The 14,612-nt window shown below is 35.5% G+C and overlaps 2 protein-coding genes across 3 annotated transcripts; one reads left to right on the top strand and one right to left on the bottom strand.

Annotated features, from left to right (window-relative positions):
- Positions 1–7,879, top strand: LOC112564512. Its single transcript, XM_025239373.1, has 8 exons — positions 1–71; positions 414–503; positions 875–1,003; positions 1,327–1,437; positions 1,676–1,866; positions 2,348–2,454; positions 3,086–3,227; positions 3,643–7,879. Exons 3-8 carry the CDS (start codon positions 884–886, stop codon positions 5,384–5,386), a joined length of 2,415 nt encoding a protein of 804 aa, XP_025095158.1. The 5' UTR covers positions 1–71; positions 414–503; positions 875–883; the 3' UTR covers positions 5,387–7,879.
- LOC112564513 (phospholipid phosphatase 5-like) lies at positions 6,405–14,474 on the bottom strand. Of its 2 annotated transcripts, XM_025239375.1 has the most exons (8): positions 14,294–14,474; positions 13,106–13,211; positions 12,605–12,692; positions 11,837–11,900; positions 11,249–11,379; positions 9,610–9,777; positions 8,688–8,791; positions 6,405–8,258 (listed from the first exon to the last, which is right to left on the bottom strand). In XM_025239375.1, exons 1-8 carry the CDS (start codon positions 14,353–14,355, stop codon positions 8,250–8,252), a joined length of 732 nt encoding a protein of 243 aa, XP_025095160.1. In that variant the 5' UTR covers positions 14,356–14,474; the 3' UTR covers positions 6,405–8,249. The 2 variants fall into 2 exon arrangements, with proteins under 2 accessions (XP_025095160.1, XP_025095159.1); XM_025239374.1 differs by having other exon boundaries at positions 6,405–8,791; positions 14,294–14,473.
- Between the last annotated feature and the right edge of the window lie 138 nt (positions 14,475–14,612).

The raw sequence follows: 14,612 nt of genomic DNA, 5'->3' as shown, positions 1-14,612 counted from the left end.
CAGCTCTCGGCAAAGCGTAGCAGACGAATTTGTTCATGCATTGAGAAAGAAAAAATATCACAAAACAAGGAGTATATATTCACATAATTAGTCTAAAACGTGATTTTTGCTATTGTCCTGATATAACGTCTTGCATTAAACTATATGCTAGTGTCCGGTATTTCTCGGCTGAAAGCATGCAGCACGTTACAAGCTATATAGTATATACCCATTATATATATCTTGCTAACCTACTTTTGCCACACTTTGTGACAGAACTAATTTTCCCCCAAGTTACACCTTTAGTTATGGATCATGCATTGCTCTCTGAATACACACTTACATGTATGACTCTCACACACCATATACTTTTGTCTAATGATCAACTATGCACATATCTTATAAATGTGGTTTATTTGTTCTCTGACATATAGGTCTTGGATGGCTTTCTCCTTGTTTTGACAGCAGACGGCACCATTTTCTATGTCTCCAGTAATGTGCTGCAGTACTTGGGATACAATCAGGTAAGTTGCTTGAGGATTTTATCGTTCGCAACTCTTCTTATTCGTTTTCACCCCTAGTGGAGCATAGAACCGCAAATTGTTCTCATATGCTGCCATCAAATTTAAGAAAGTGTCTTGCCGTCTTGCTGAAAGAATTTATTAGGAACACCACCTTGTAGAAGACCTCTCTTTAATCTCTTTTAATTATCCACAAAAATGCTGAAATGTATTTTATCATATTTATACAAGAATAATGAGAGACAAAAGACAAGAAAAACAATGTTTTACAGATCTTTTTAAGCAGCCTAATTGATCGTCATTTTAGTGTTGTTATATTAATCTCATACTTTTGTCCACATTTTTTAAAAGCATTTATCTCGTTTGCCTATTAGGTAGATCTAATGCATCGCTGCCTCTACAGTATAGTACACAGTGATGATATGTTTGAGCTGAAGATGGTTATGGAGACTACGCTGGGGCACTTGGTAGTACATCCTGGCAACCAAGCTGATCAAAATCAGGTTATTCTCTCATATACCCTAATAGTGTCACCCTTTAGCTTGTTCTGAGCATATGTGCAAATGTAGAATTTTCTGTCCATGCCTATTGCAAGTGGAGATGCATGTGAGTAGATGAACTCTGCACAGCTATACAGAGAAATCCTTTATAAATAAATCAGTTAATGACACAGCTATTTCAATTATGTGTAACATTAAGAGTTTGGACTGGGACATCATTTATCACCTGTGTACAAACAAGGGTAGGAAGAGGTTGAATGATATCTCAAAGCACTGTCACCGTGTTTAATGACACTCACAATGGCACAATGTCTGCACTTTCTTAGGACGGCATTCAGAACCTGGAAGAATGCAATGTAAGTGGAAGAGAGACATGCAAGCCTGTGTCTTTTGTTTGCCGAATGCGGTGCTTCAGCGGATCTTCTATTGGCTACCTTGTAAGTATGAAAACTGATCGAATTTCTTTCACCTTCAGGTCAGATTGAACATATTTAAGGACAAATAAACCAAATATTTTCACATTTAATCAACTCGGTTTATTTTTTTTTCAAGCCAATTATTATTCTTAGAGATGAAATCTACTTTAATTGTTTCATAAATCTCTCTCACACATGCACACACACACACACACATGTGAGCACCAAAAACTCATACAAAGTTATGTTTTCTGTGCAGAAAATGCATTGCTCTGGTAAGATGGTGCATGTACCAAATATGCCAAAAAGCAAGCGTTTCTCAAGCAACATAGTGCTCCTATTTTGCAACCCATTCATGCTGAGGGCATCAGAGTTACATATTGATCTGCAGAAGAATGTTTTCTGGAGCAAGCATGATCTCAATCTTAACATCAAGGAGATGGACAAAAAGTAAGCAGGCCATAGGAACTATGGTCATAATGATTGATGTAAAGTGTCAGAATTTTTTTATAAATTTTGTACAAATTATTTTATTCACCTACGTATAGAGACATACTCTAAGTGATTGATCCATGCATTACAAAGAACAGCATTTTTAGTGAAAGAATTAATGTTTCCTTTTTGTTCTTTTCTTCTGTTCAAAAAATATATTTTAAAAAAGGACAGAAATTTGAAAAGCTCGTGTGCTAAACTTGTTTCACAATATCCACCAAGGACTAATCAATAACATCTTTCAAATTTTTTTTTAATTTATAGTTTCTAGTGCTGCCTTTTCTAAACATTCAGAACTAGTCTATGGAAGACATATTTCTTAAAAGTTTCCTTATTATCGTAATATACCATAGATAAAAAGAATGTTTTATGTCTGGATTATCTATAATAATGAAAATATTAATAGATACACTGTGTCCTCTTGCTCTTTTTCTTCCAGAGGTGCAGATATTATAGGATTTGAACCAGAAGAACTGGAGAAACGTTCCTTCTATATCCTAATCCATCCAGAAGACTTGGCATCAGTTGCTGCATGCCACAAAATGTGTGAGTGTTACCATCTTTAAGTAATTTCAAAGCATACGTATCTAGATAGAGCTTTAAAGAAAAAATGTATTAAGCGAGTTCTGATAATCAGAGGTGACTCTTCTATAATTTCCTTCTGTAAGTAAAAAACACTATAAAATGTTCTTTTGCAACAAACTGTAAGCAATGCAAAATGCAGAGTTGCACAATGCATTTCTCAGATGCAGAATACAGGAATGTTAAATCGGCAAGTTCTGCCTATGCCAGATCACAACTCCCATAGGCTGCCAATTCTGTGTACCTGCATGCAGGACCAACAGACTGAGGCTGTTCTTTGTTGTTTCGGCCATGCAACGTCTGAATGTTGTTGTGTGCGAATGAATGCAGCTGTCTGAAACATGAATGCATGGAGTCTATTTGGCGGATATGGATAGGTTGTGGTATTGTTTTCCGCATTCATATCACATTGCCTCTGGGATAAATAAAGTGTTATCATTTTAAAATATTGCAACTTTTATGTATTATCTGTTCCTAACTGCCACTGGCATTTTAAAGAACCAAGTACATTAGTACTAACATTTAACTAAGGTAGAGAAATGTGAAAGACTTGCTCATTCAATATTTAATCTTATCTTTGTGTTTTTCCTTTCAGTGATAGAGAGTAACGAAGTCCAAACAGTATACTTTCGCCTTCAAGCAAAAGGTGGGGAGTGGGTTTGGCTCACATCTCGAGGCAAAATGATCAGCAGAAATTCCAAGAAGTTCTCCATTGCTTTTTCTCACTGCCCCTTAAGGTGACTTCACAGTAAAAAATGCCACTGACTTATTTACTTAGTCTTCTTCATACATAGGGTAATACATAAGGCATCCACTAGAAATCTCCATTTTTTTCTGTCAGCAGCAAATTTAGCAATGCTGTTCCAGGACAGTTTCTGGTCCTTTGATTCTTTCTCTACTGACCTTTGCTTTGTTCCTTTTGGCTGATCATGCTTCCTCTTGCCTAAATGCCATGAACTAGCAGCTTTGTATTTCTGATGCACTTCGAATTTTTTTTAGTTTTGTTGTGAAAGGTAGTGTATAGTTTATAAAAAAGGACAGAGTTATTTTCCTAAGTTATCAAGTCCTTGATATTTTAAATTTATAAATTTAGTATGTATGATGCAGATTCAGGTGCATCATTTAAAGGTTTCATTTTTTGGTGTGTCTTAGAGAGGAAGACAGTACTTACATTCAGCAAGAAGCTGCGCTACGGAGGCGGCATGCAATCCATGACCTTATCTGTATACCACGGTCTCAACACGTACAGCACTCAAACAACCAGCACATGGACCAAAAGAATTATCCTTGCATGCCTCTAAGATCAAAGAAAGCAGACTCAGCTGATCGCTACCATCCATACTACACAGCGAAGAGCGACAGCAAGTGCACAAGTAATAGCTCAAGTATCTGTAAAGTGGATGCAAAAAAGGAAGATTGCAATCTGGTGGACACTAGCTGTGTTTTAGATGTCATCTGCCCATCAGCTTGGCATGCAATGTCTGATCGTCACTCTCCCGTCTTGCCATCAAGCCATGTTGCCCACAAGATCAGCCAGCGAGAAAAACAGATACAGTTTCAAGAGTTCTGTCGTCGTCAGCATATGGAGACTGACAGCCACAGAGGAAATGGCAAAATAAATGGAATGTGGGATGGGAATAATTATGGCTTAGTTCAAAGAAAAAATTTACTTTCTGCAGGCAGTGGTGATGATGTATGTTCGTTGTTACAGTCTAGCGCCTGTAGTGGTAGTAGGATGTCTGTCTCTATGACTAGGGTCTCAGAAGTAAATGGCCTTCCCCTTCAGGAATCTCAGATTGCTGCAGGATTTGGCCACTACATTGCAGCCCCACAAGGTGGTCCTGCTGCCTACATCACTTCCTGGCCTGGATGTACCCCAGCTTCATGCGCAGACTCTGCTGGGGGAGCTTGCCTTACGCCATCACGTTCCCCACTCCAGTCAAGGCTTCCACATGCCTATGGTGCGTTTACTGCACAGACTTTCCAACCTCACATGCCAACACTCTGTGAATCATCTAAAGCACAGAACATACCCTGTACTAACATGCCACCCTCTCCACCACCCTCTCCACCAAATTCCTTTTTACGGCATGCTCCTCTGTATCATTATTTTCAGCCAGAGAAAAACGAAGCTAATGCAGTCAGTTATGTAGGTTTCTGTAACTACAGACCAGAGTGGTCTTCAGGTCATGCATGCATTGGCTATCCTCAAATGCAGTCTGCACCATACACAGACTTTTACAGCGTTTTACCAGCAGTAAGCACTGCCTCATGTACCATTGCCGAACTCCAAAAGACCACAGAAAAGTTCCTGCAGGTGAAGGAAGAAGCTAGCTGTGATGAAGATAGAAATGCAGAAATCCATGTAGAATGTCAAACAGCTGGTTTGCATTGTGAAGGCAATAACAAGAGACCAGACTGGTATTATCGGCCACCTTGGTCCTACGATGGACATCTAACAGCACAAAAGTCAAGTGAGAGTGCATCAGGGCCTGGTTTACCTTTTGCAAAGCCTAATTTGCCTGAGTCCTTAGAGGAACCCATTTCCAAACACACAAACAGGTCAATAATCTGCTCAAACAGACCCACCACTGATTCTCAGATAGGACACAAAGTAATGCCACAGTGCTATGTCGAAAACTTTGGTACAAGCACTTCCAGCCACCATGCAAACTTTCTGACAGTGCCATCATCTAGCTTTGGGTCACCGCCACCTTATCCATACCCATTTTATCATCAGGCTGGACCCCACCCTCGACAATACCCTGTGCCTCAGCTTTTTGGATCCCAAAATCTCCATGTTAAGGTAGTAGATATCCAGAGACCTGTTGCTGACCAGCCACCACTAGATCTCCCATCCATTGGAAGCTTCCTTGAATACCTGAACGAAGTATAATAACTTTCTGAAACAGTATTTTCTTTAGATACCTAATGTATATAGCAAACCTTATTTTTAGGTTTTCATTTCTTGCCATTTCATGTGTGATTAAATTTTCCCAGAACTACATTTAATAGATACTTGCTGTGATAAACGGTGTACATGATGTAAACTTATTTCTGCATGTTTTCTTTTTCAGGATTTTTGAAATAAAACCTCTGAAATGATGACACATGCATATACTAAATTCCTTAAACCATTTCATAAATGTATATTTTATACCTGTTTAAAAGCTATTTCCACAAAGGTAAGAACAATCAAGTCTAACTCCTTATTCACAGGTCAAGAGTATTCTATGATTTCTTAACTACCAATAGTTAATACAAAAAAACTGCTTTTAAATTGTCTCAGATAAAAATCAATCGCTTTTGTCAGACTTGATGTTATTCACTATGGTGGGAAAAAGCAGCTGTTATAATCCGTTGTAAAGTCACTAAATAATTTCTAGTCTTCTTCCAACATCTTCAGTTTTTCTACCAAGTTATTTCTAAAAATGATGAGGCCACATAGTTTTAATTTTTAAAAAAGCCCTAAAAACATTTTTAAGAAATAAATTTTTAACCCCTGTGACGAGCTTTGCCATATCAAGACAGTTCCCTAGATATAAAAATATAAGAAAAGAAAGACATTAAGCAATATGTACCTGTCTGCATAGCAGACAACTTGCCATATAAAACATTAAAAATATAATTTCATATCATATTAAAGAATTAGTGAAATATAAACAGAACTAAGAATGCTGCCTACTGCTGACTAGTTAAGATGAATGTGAAGGGGAGCATTGCAGGATAACTTAATAGCTGTAAGATTAACAATGGGAAAAAAAGGAACAGTGAACTATAAGGGGTTCACCAAGTTTAGGGCATCGTAGGTGGAATGCAAAGCCCCAACCTGTCTCACCTTTTATACTTCCTACAAGAAACTGAAAACTAGAATTAGACATAAAAACAGATTTAAGAAACAAAGGGAAGTGGGGTTTTTTATATCTTAAGATTTATTTCAAACAAATGTACAAAACATCAACAAAATCATGTAATCAATAAAACAAGTAATCATGCTAATATTTGTATATACACCCAGTTTGTACTGGAAGATGGTACTTACCACCATTTAAACATCACATTTCTGTCTCCCCGTAGTTCTCAAACAACATGCTAAAAAAATATAAACAAAATCCTATATAGGTCTCCCTCCACAGATATGTTGTCTTTATATGCAATTGACATGGAATCCACATAAATGCACACGTACAATTGACATACAAAACCTAAAAATGTATAAAATGTCAAGACACTTTTAAGTATCAAGTACCAAAAAAAAATAAAATAAGGGAACAATGTTAAGTATTTACATACGGCACCATAATAACTAGTATATGTCAGTCATGAAAGTTCTTCCAGTATGGCTCTGATTCCACAGCTGGGCTCATGTCTCACAATGTTGGTGACAAAGCAGAAAAACAGAAGAATGCTCTAAGGCCTCAAAGAGGCAATGTAAACATCAGGCCAAGGCGTTGTCTAGTGTAAAAGTCTGAAGATGGTAGTTTGTTGTGAGTGTTGTAGGTGTAGCAACTGGTCATCAGATGGTGGGCTAAACAGGTCCTTCCATTTCTGCCTGTAGTGTCCACATCTTTCGCTTCATTAAATGAAACAGGTTTTGGGAGCTGTTACAATTAATTCCCTCCTTTTCTAGCAAGCCACAGTGGGCATGAATCCACTGGACAGTAGTGTCATGGGCTATGAGAGAGTACACACTGGGTACCTTGTATCTTGATGTTTTTAAGGCAATTACAGGCTTTTTAAGTCATGGATGTCTGTTAGGAAAGTGACATGCTGGTAGGACAGTTTTTAGCATTTATAACACATGGTTTCTGTAACTCAAACCTGTACCATCACTGAAATTCTCAGAAAGAAATGCTGATCTTAAGGCAGTGTCAGTTTGACTCTCCTTGTTGCCATTGTTGAAGTGTGAATAAGACTATATCCCTTACAATACTTAAAAACTAAATGATAATTTCCAATTTCTGTTTCAAATTTTGCAACAATACACTATTTATCAACATAAATTTTTATTTTACAAACAATACAAAATGTTTGTGCCTCTTTTAGGATATTGGTAATATATCTGATGATAAGCGGTTATTTAATGTGAATTTCAAAACTTCAGGAATGTACATATTTCAACTGGACCAAAACTAGATGTATTTAGAAAAAAAAATTAGAATATGAGAATGTCTGTACAATGGAATGAGTTGTTTAGTCATATATAGTCTAGATTTCACAATTTGTGTTTCTCAAACACAACTGTCTTAAGCTACAAAAACTAACATCTACAGCATTTGACAACATAAGCTGATATTTTTTGTAAAATTTTTTCACAATATATAACATTCATTCATCCCTTTCTTAGTGACACAAGAACTAAATACTCCATCAAAAAAAAAAACAATAACAAATTAACTAACTGATGCAGCACATTCAAGACACACATTCCATGGCAGTTTTCATGGCACCTATGCCCAAGTGAAAATCTGAGCTTCTCAAAATAATCTGGTACAAAAACAAGAAAACCACTACAGGTTTTAACATGGCTACACACACAATAAGAGGTATCTTTCATGCCCACAGCAATATACAGTAATTATACATGTTAAAAATGTCATTACAAATCTCTTCTTCATGAAGTGCATCCATATTTAACAAAAACATGTTAATCTTCTTGTCATCAGTTACGCATTTATTCAAATTATCCAATGGTTTTTTCCTTCTCATTAAATTCTTATGAGACATGAAGCACATTTCAGGATGCTTTGCATTACACCTTAATTCTTCTGCCAACACATAAAACACAAAAAGCATTCATAATTTACCCCCGGCTCATGATCTCTTAAATTCATAATCCCACGCATTTTCATTAGTGCAATGTTAAAAAAGGCTTACAAAGACTCTTACCAGTACTGCTACTTTTTAAAAACTTTGTGAGAGAAAGGTGTGCTTATTTTGTCTTAACACACTATATGCAGATTAAAATCCTTTGGTCACTTCATGGTCCGAATTGCGTAGTAAATAACCCGGGTCCTTGAGTTTAATATATCAGTAACAAAAGGATCAAAGAAGCTAGAGTCTACATGCTGAAAATCCTCATTTTACACAACTTTTGAGACAAATTGGAAATCAACCTCATGAGATTTGTTATGTGGGGAAAGGGGTGTATGGGGATCTGCAATGAAGGTGTCAGGAGATGCAATCACAGGAGGTACCTGGCTATAGGCAAGATGAGAATTCATCCTGGACAAACTAGGAAATACCTGTCTGTAGCAAGTGTATCCTATTACTATACCAACAATGGAACCAACAGTCACATCTGAAAAAAAAAAAAAATAAATGCAAAAACAGTTTTAAATGTGTCACATGACTTATTCCATAAGAAAATAATTATGTTTTTCTGGCGGCAAGAAAGGGCCTATAATTTTCTAGGTGACAAAAGCATGCAAAGATTATGCTAACCTTTCACTGGTTAAGAAGAAATGTGTAACAGTTTCTTAAACACTTGGGAACTATAAAAAAAAAGCACAAAGAAGTAAAAGATAGTAAAATTTAAGTATAAGGATTTTACTGTGATGACAGTACTAACTGAAATGAAACAATAACACATCTCGTCAATGTGCCTACTCCCTCGATCAATCAACAAAACGGGCAGGTATGCACCTTAACAGGCACACAGGTCAACAGGAACTGAGACAATAGCAAAAGATGGTCAAAGGAAGGATGATGTATTTAAATTTGACTGTGTTCTTTTTCAATATTCTGCACAGATATGCCCACTTTTGTTCATCTCAAAAACATTCCATCCTGTTGTCTGTGGAGAGCACTAAAAGTGAATGCTGACACTACAAGGAACAGTGAGCCAAGTTAATCTTTACAGTAAATATACACCTCACCCATTTGTATTTTCTCTATAGTAGATGTACACTTCATCCATTTGATAACTATATGTTCTCTACAATAAATGTTCACTTCACACCTTTGATAACTATACATTCTTTACAGTAAAGATATATCTCACTCACCTGAAAGCAATATGTTCTGTATAGTAAATATACACCTCATCTATTTGATCACAATATGATATCTACAGTATAAAATAAACACCTCACCCATCTGATAATTCTGTCTACGAACCTTGCCAGTGATGGTGGTAGTCAGACACACGTGATACAGATATCATGGTAGCCCACACAAGTGGGATAAGAAAACAGATGAATCGCCAACCCTGACCTCTTCCACGGCTGAACACATGCAATTTGCCTCCAATGTACATGGCAATGAATGTCATGCAGCAAAATGACACTGAAAATTAAAAAGAGTTACACTTTACTTAAAATGTATTTTCCATACTCTGTAACAAAAATAGATCACAGCATAATAAAAGCTTTAAATGGAAAAATCATTTAATTTTTGTGACAAAACAACCCTGTTCACACTCTGCACAAAAGCTGTTCAAAATTGTTTTCAAGGTATACCTTGCACAATTTATGCTATGATTCTATGCAATATGTACATAATTTAATGATAAGCTCTGTACTTGATTCAACATGTTTAATAACTGTCAAGACCTAAGGACAATGACAAAATATGAATTATAGTAACACAGTATATAAGTATACAAAGGAGTTTGTTATTCTATTAGTAATATGTTTATTAGTAACATGCTTTGAATGGAATCTGCTTGTTTAAGTTCTCATCTTTTATGCTGTTTGTTTTGTGCTGAGTTTATTCAGTTCAGACTGCTATTTATCATGTTTATATAAGTCTATTCATTGTTGTAAAAGTAATTTTTAAAGTACATGCCCTTATCAACAGTCTTTATTGTCAGACTCCTATATAAGTATAAATAATAACCAGACTTGTGTTCATACAATTACATCCACATTGAAAATGGTGCTATGACAAAACTTGGGTCACTCTTCCAACACCCAAAGTATTACACATTCATATTTGACCTCTTATGTTTTTAGATTAATATGACAAACACAAAAATTCTTTCAGATCTATGAATTTTATATATTTAAAAATTATATTGACAATTTAATCAGTTGTGGAGATTGTATTGTCTATAATGACTGAACATGACAATTGTAAACAGCACAGAATTCTTTTATCTGTATGCCTGATTTTTTCCTGTTCACAAAACAAGGAAATCAGATTATTTTGCAAATCAGCACACTGATTCAAAAAACATAAAATTTATAAAACCTCTATAATATAAATTCAGTTTCTCTTTAGCTACCAATCAAATATGATGTATCAGCTGGTACATGATGTCTACACACAGTATACTCACTTATTTGTCATTTTAAATGTTTGATAACCTGCACTAAGTTTTAATCATTTTGTTTGAAGTATGTTTAAAAAACCAAAACCACATTTTGTTTTCAATATGATGAACATTATTATTTGAACAACCCTTTCTTCAAACAATTTTTGGCACTTTCAGGTTAGGAACGCTAACCATTATCTCCAACATGTGTTCACAAATACTGGAAGTGTGATACTCTAGATGCTGCCATGTTCCTATGCTTGTGACTGGCTTAATTAGTGCTTGCAGCTAGCAAAGGTAGAGATTCTGCCTTATGGTTTTTATCAATTGCGACCACTCACTATCACTTGTAATTAATAACTGCACAAAATTGAAATTAATTTATGGCCTAGAAACTGGTGATCTGTGGCAGGAATGACACACCTAACTATTATCTGTTATTCAAAATCCCGTCAAAACTCTCATTAAATACATAGTCTAATTACATGTGGGCTTACTTACATGATGAATGACCACTGGGAAAACTTTTGAGGCCTTCAGACACAATGTTCTCTGGTCCAGTGCAAATAATCTCTTTAATGTTCTCTGGAAGTCCATCAGGGTAACAGCGTGCCAAAAAGTCCGGCCGAGGCCTTTGAATGATACCACCTACATTTAATAAGCCCTTTCTGGTCTATCTGGATAAACCAATCATCTTTACATAATTATTTGAAAGAATAATACAATTTATACTACAGTTTGGTTCTACTGTTGACTAACTTGCAAATAATAAAAACAAATATCACCCTCATTCACCCTTAAACCCAGCATTGCTACTACAACTTATTCTTCCTTGAACAGTTTGGCTCACAGTTCTACTCGCTAACCATTCACAAAAGATCTTTACTATGAACTGAATACTTATATATGCAAGACCTGTGATGCTTATGCTGGCACATACACATACACAGTGAAAGTTGTCACATGCATTAAACTTGCATTTTTTTTAAATCAACTGAAGCATATTCTGGATTAAATTACCAGACAAAATAGATATGCCATTACTAGAGTCAATCTGCAACAGCCATCAAGGCTCAAAGAAAAGCATACCTTCCAACAACCACCTTCAAACAATTTGTTAGGGCACCTGTCAGGAAAATGGCTAGGTATGCACCTAGGATAAAGAAATATAAATATTTGTGTATGCGTGTGCTCACAAGCATGAGCGTATGCACATGTGCATATACATGGAAATAACAGAAAGTAATATTATATCACATTATTGTACTAAGCACATCTAATTAAAATAAGCTCCTAGCCTTACCTATAACTGTAATCTTGACTTTTTAGCATATAAAGATATAAAAATATAAACTATTAGAAAAATACATTTTTACACTTGTTTATATTTGTCTTTATTTGCCACCAGTACTGTTGTTTATTCTTCTATTGTTCATATGTTGTTTGCTTGTTCTTCTGTCCCATGGTATGTTGCCTATGTCTCATTCTTGTTCTTAAGTGCTAAGAGCATGAGCTATATAAATTTTGCATTTATTATTATCATTTATTTTTTAGACATCAAACTTTTGAGCGCAAGGACATTTGTTGGCTTTTATCTTGAGAATGAGGTTGTTCACTCAACAAATCAACATTCATCATTTAACTGAAAGTTAACCCAACATCAAGAGATTCAAAAAAGCTATAAAGTTGCTAACTATACACCATACAGCAGTTTCAATGGAAGATGAAGAAAATCCACATTTCTTTGGTAGGTGTAAAATGTAAGATTTCTAAGTATCTCTAGACTACCAAACATGGCTCAAAACTGAACTGCAGCACTGTAAATTGGATCATCAGATAATTTTCTTTATTGCTTACCAAAAGATGCCTGCACAAGGTCCTGTTTATCCCTTCGCACCGAGAAAAAGCCCAAAAAGGTGATGATAGGCATTAAAAGCACTGTAGCCTGCAGAATATTTTTGTGATATTTATTTTGTTGTCTAACTGAAAGTTTTGATCTGCCTTCAAAAGCAACAACTACTACATTACCAAATGTACACTGCAGAAACAAATTATTAGAGGTAAAGCTATTCAAACTATAAAACAAGATGTTTTCAATGTGTAATATGTTTGTTAATATTTGAATTTAAAAATAAAATATTCAGCTTTCGAACTGCAACCTCAAAATTTATCATTTGAAATATTTTTATGCAAAATATAAAATACATCACAAATATGTTATGCATTAAATGTATATTAGTTGCTGTTAGTTCCAACTGTCTGGAGTTAGTTATATGAATGACAAAAGCAATATATTGTTCTCCCTGTTAACATTATCAATGTGACCCTAAAACAAAAAAATCCCACGCTGATGCTTACCCACATTAGGCTTCCTGAATAATAGGATTTTGAGGTAGGATATCTGTACAGCCATAGCTCTTCTGGTTGGATGACTCGATGGAAGGGAGGCAAAAATTCTGTTATCCTAATCAGCATCATCATCATTATATCAGAATGTTTGCCAAAATCACATACAATGACAGATGCTAACAGTGTCAGTAACACAACATTTGGTAAAAGGCTGCATGACAATAATTCAGATCTTTTATTTTGTTTTCAATGAAAGCACATCATAATATGGAATAATGTCCACAGAGAAGTGAGAAGAACCATAAGACAGTGAGGCAGGATGAAGACGACGATCAGATCCAGCTACAGATATATTCAGGTTAAGAACTGGGCAACACTAATAATCACCACCTGTGACCTATAAGAAAACATCTTAATTATGCCATCCCCAGTGTGATTGCAGAAAATATCCTGCAGGACTGTGAAAGTTTTCAACCTATGCAAAAAGAGATATATTGCCAAGATTTGTTGCCCTACAATGAAAATTATATGGACCTGTTGAGATTCTACAGGAGACTACCAAGTTCATGTCAAGAACAGGTCTAAAACTATAACAAAAATATGGGAATTAAAAAAGCAATAGATTTAAAACATTCAAATGCAGTTCAATTAAATAAAACAGGAAAAAACTGTCCACCAATTAATAACAGTTCATGAATGCAAAAAAGGCAGAATGAGAGGGGGTAGACATCTGCCCATAATTATGGAAGCAAGTATTTAATTCATCATTTAAGCAAGAAAATAGATGTATTGTTGTTCTACCAATCTAATAGGCACTCAGATAGGACATCTTATAACACATGTAAATCAAAACTGTGGCTGTCGCATATATCTTATATCAGAGAAATCATCCTTCTTCTAATCAATAATTTGAACATAAAACCAGTAGTATGGCCTTATAGCTCGTCTGCAGATACAAGCTAAGGATTCCTCTAAGTAGCCGAAGAAAAGTGATGCGTTTTACATGGTTCTGTCAGTCTGCCAGCCCTCTCTCTCACACATACACACCACTGTGAACAGTTTGTCCTGATAATGTAATTTTATTAATAGCATAAGAAAAGTGGTTTTTTAGTATCATGAAACGGTTTTTCAAACGTACAACCAACTGTTAGTGTTATGAATTTTCTTGGGAAAAAAGTCAAGTAAAACATCACGTACAACAAGAAAATACCAAGAAAGCAGCGCAGTATAATTTCCGATGCAAAATCTGTCCATTTCATGTCTACACTGGCTATAGCCCTACCACAGTTCGATATCGCCACAGATTCAAGATCACAGCTTATATCTCTCGAGTTATATTCTCCTGTTGACACGAAGGCGGAAGCTAACGTCTGCTGTAGAGTCAGAAACTAATCGACTTTTAACATTTACCCTTGTTTTTAAAATTAAAATCAAATACTAATAATTACTGTATATATTGATTTATAAAGAATGAATCTCAATAAAAATATTTTTGTATGAGGATATAAGCAAATAG

This window comes from Pomacea canaliculata, linkage group LG5, assembly GCF_003073045.1.
Source record: "Pomacea canaliculata isolate SZHN2017 linkage group LG5, ASM307304v1, whole genome shotgun sequence".
Lineage (NCBI taxonomy): Eukaryota > Metazoa > Mollusca > Gastropoda > Architaenioglossa > Ampullariidae > Pomacea > Pomacea canaliculata.
This window is presented reverse-complemented; position numbering and strand designations above follow the sequence as displayed.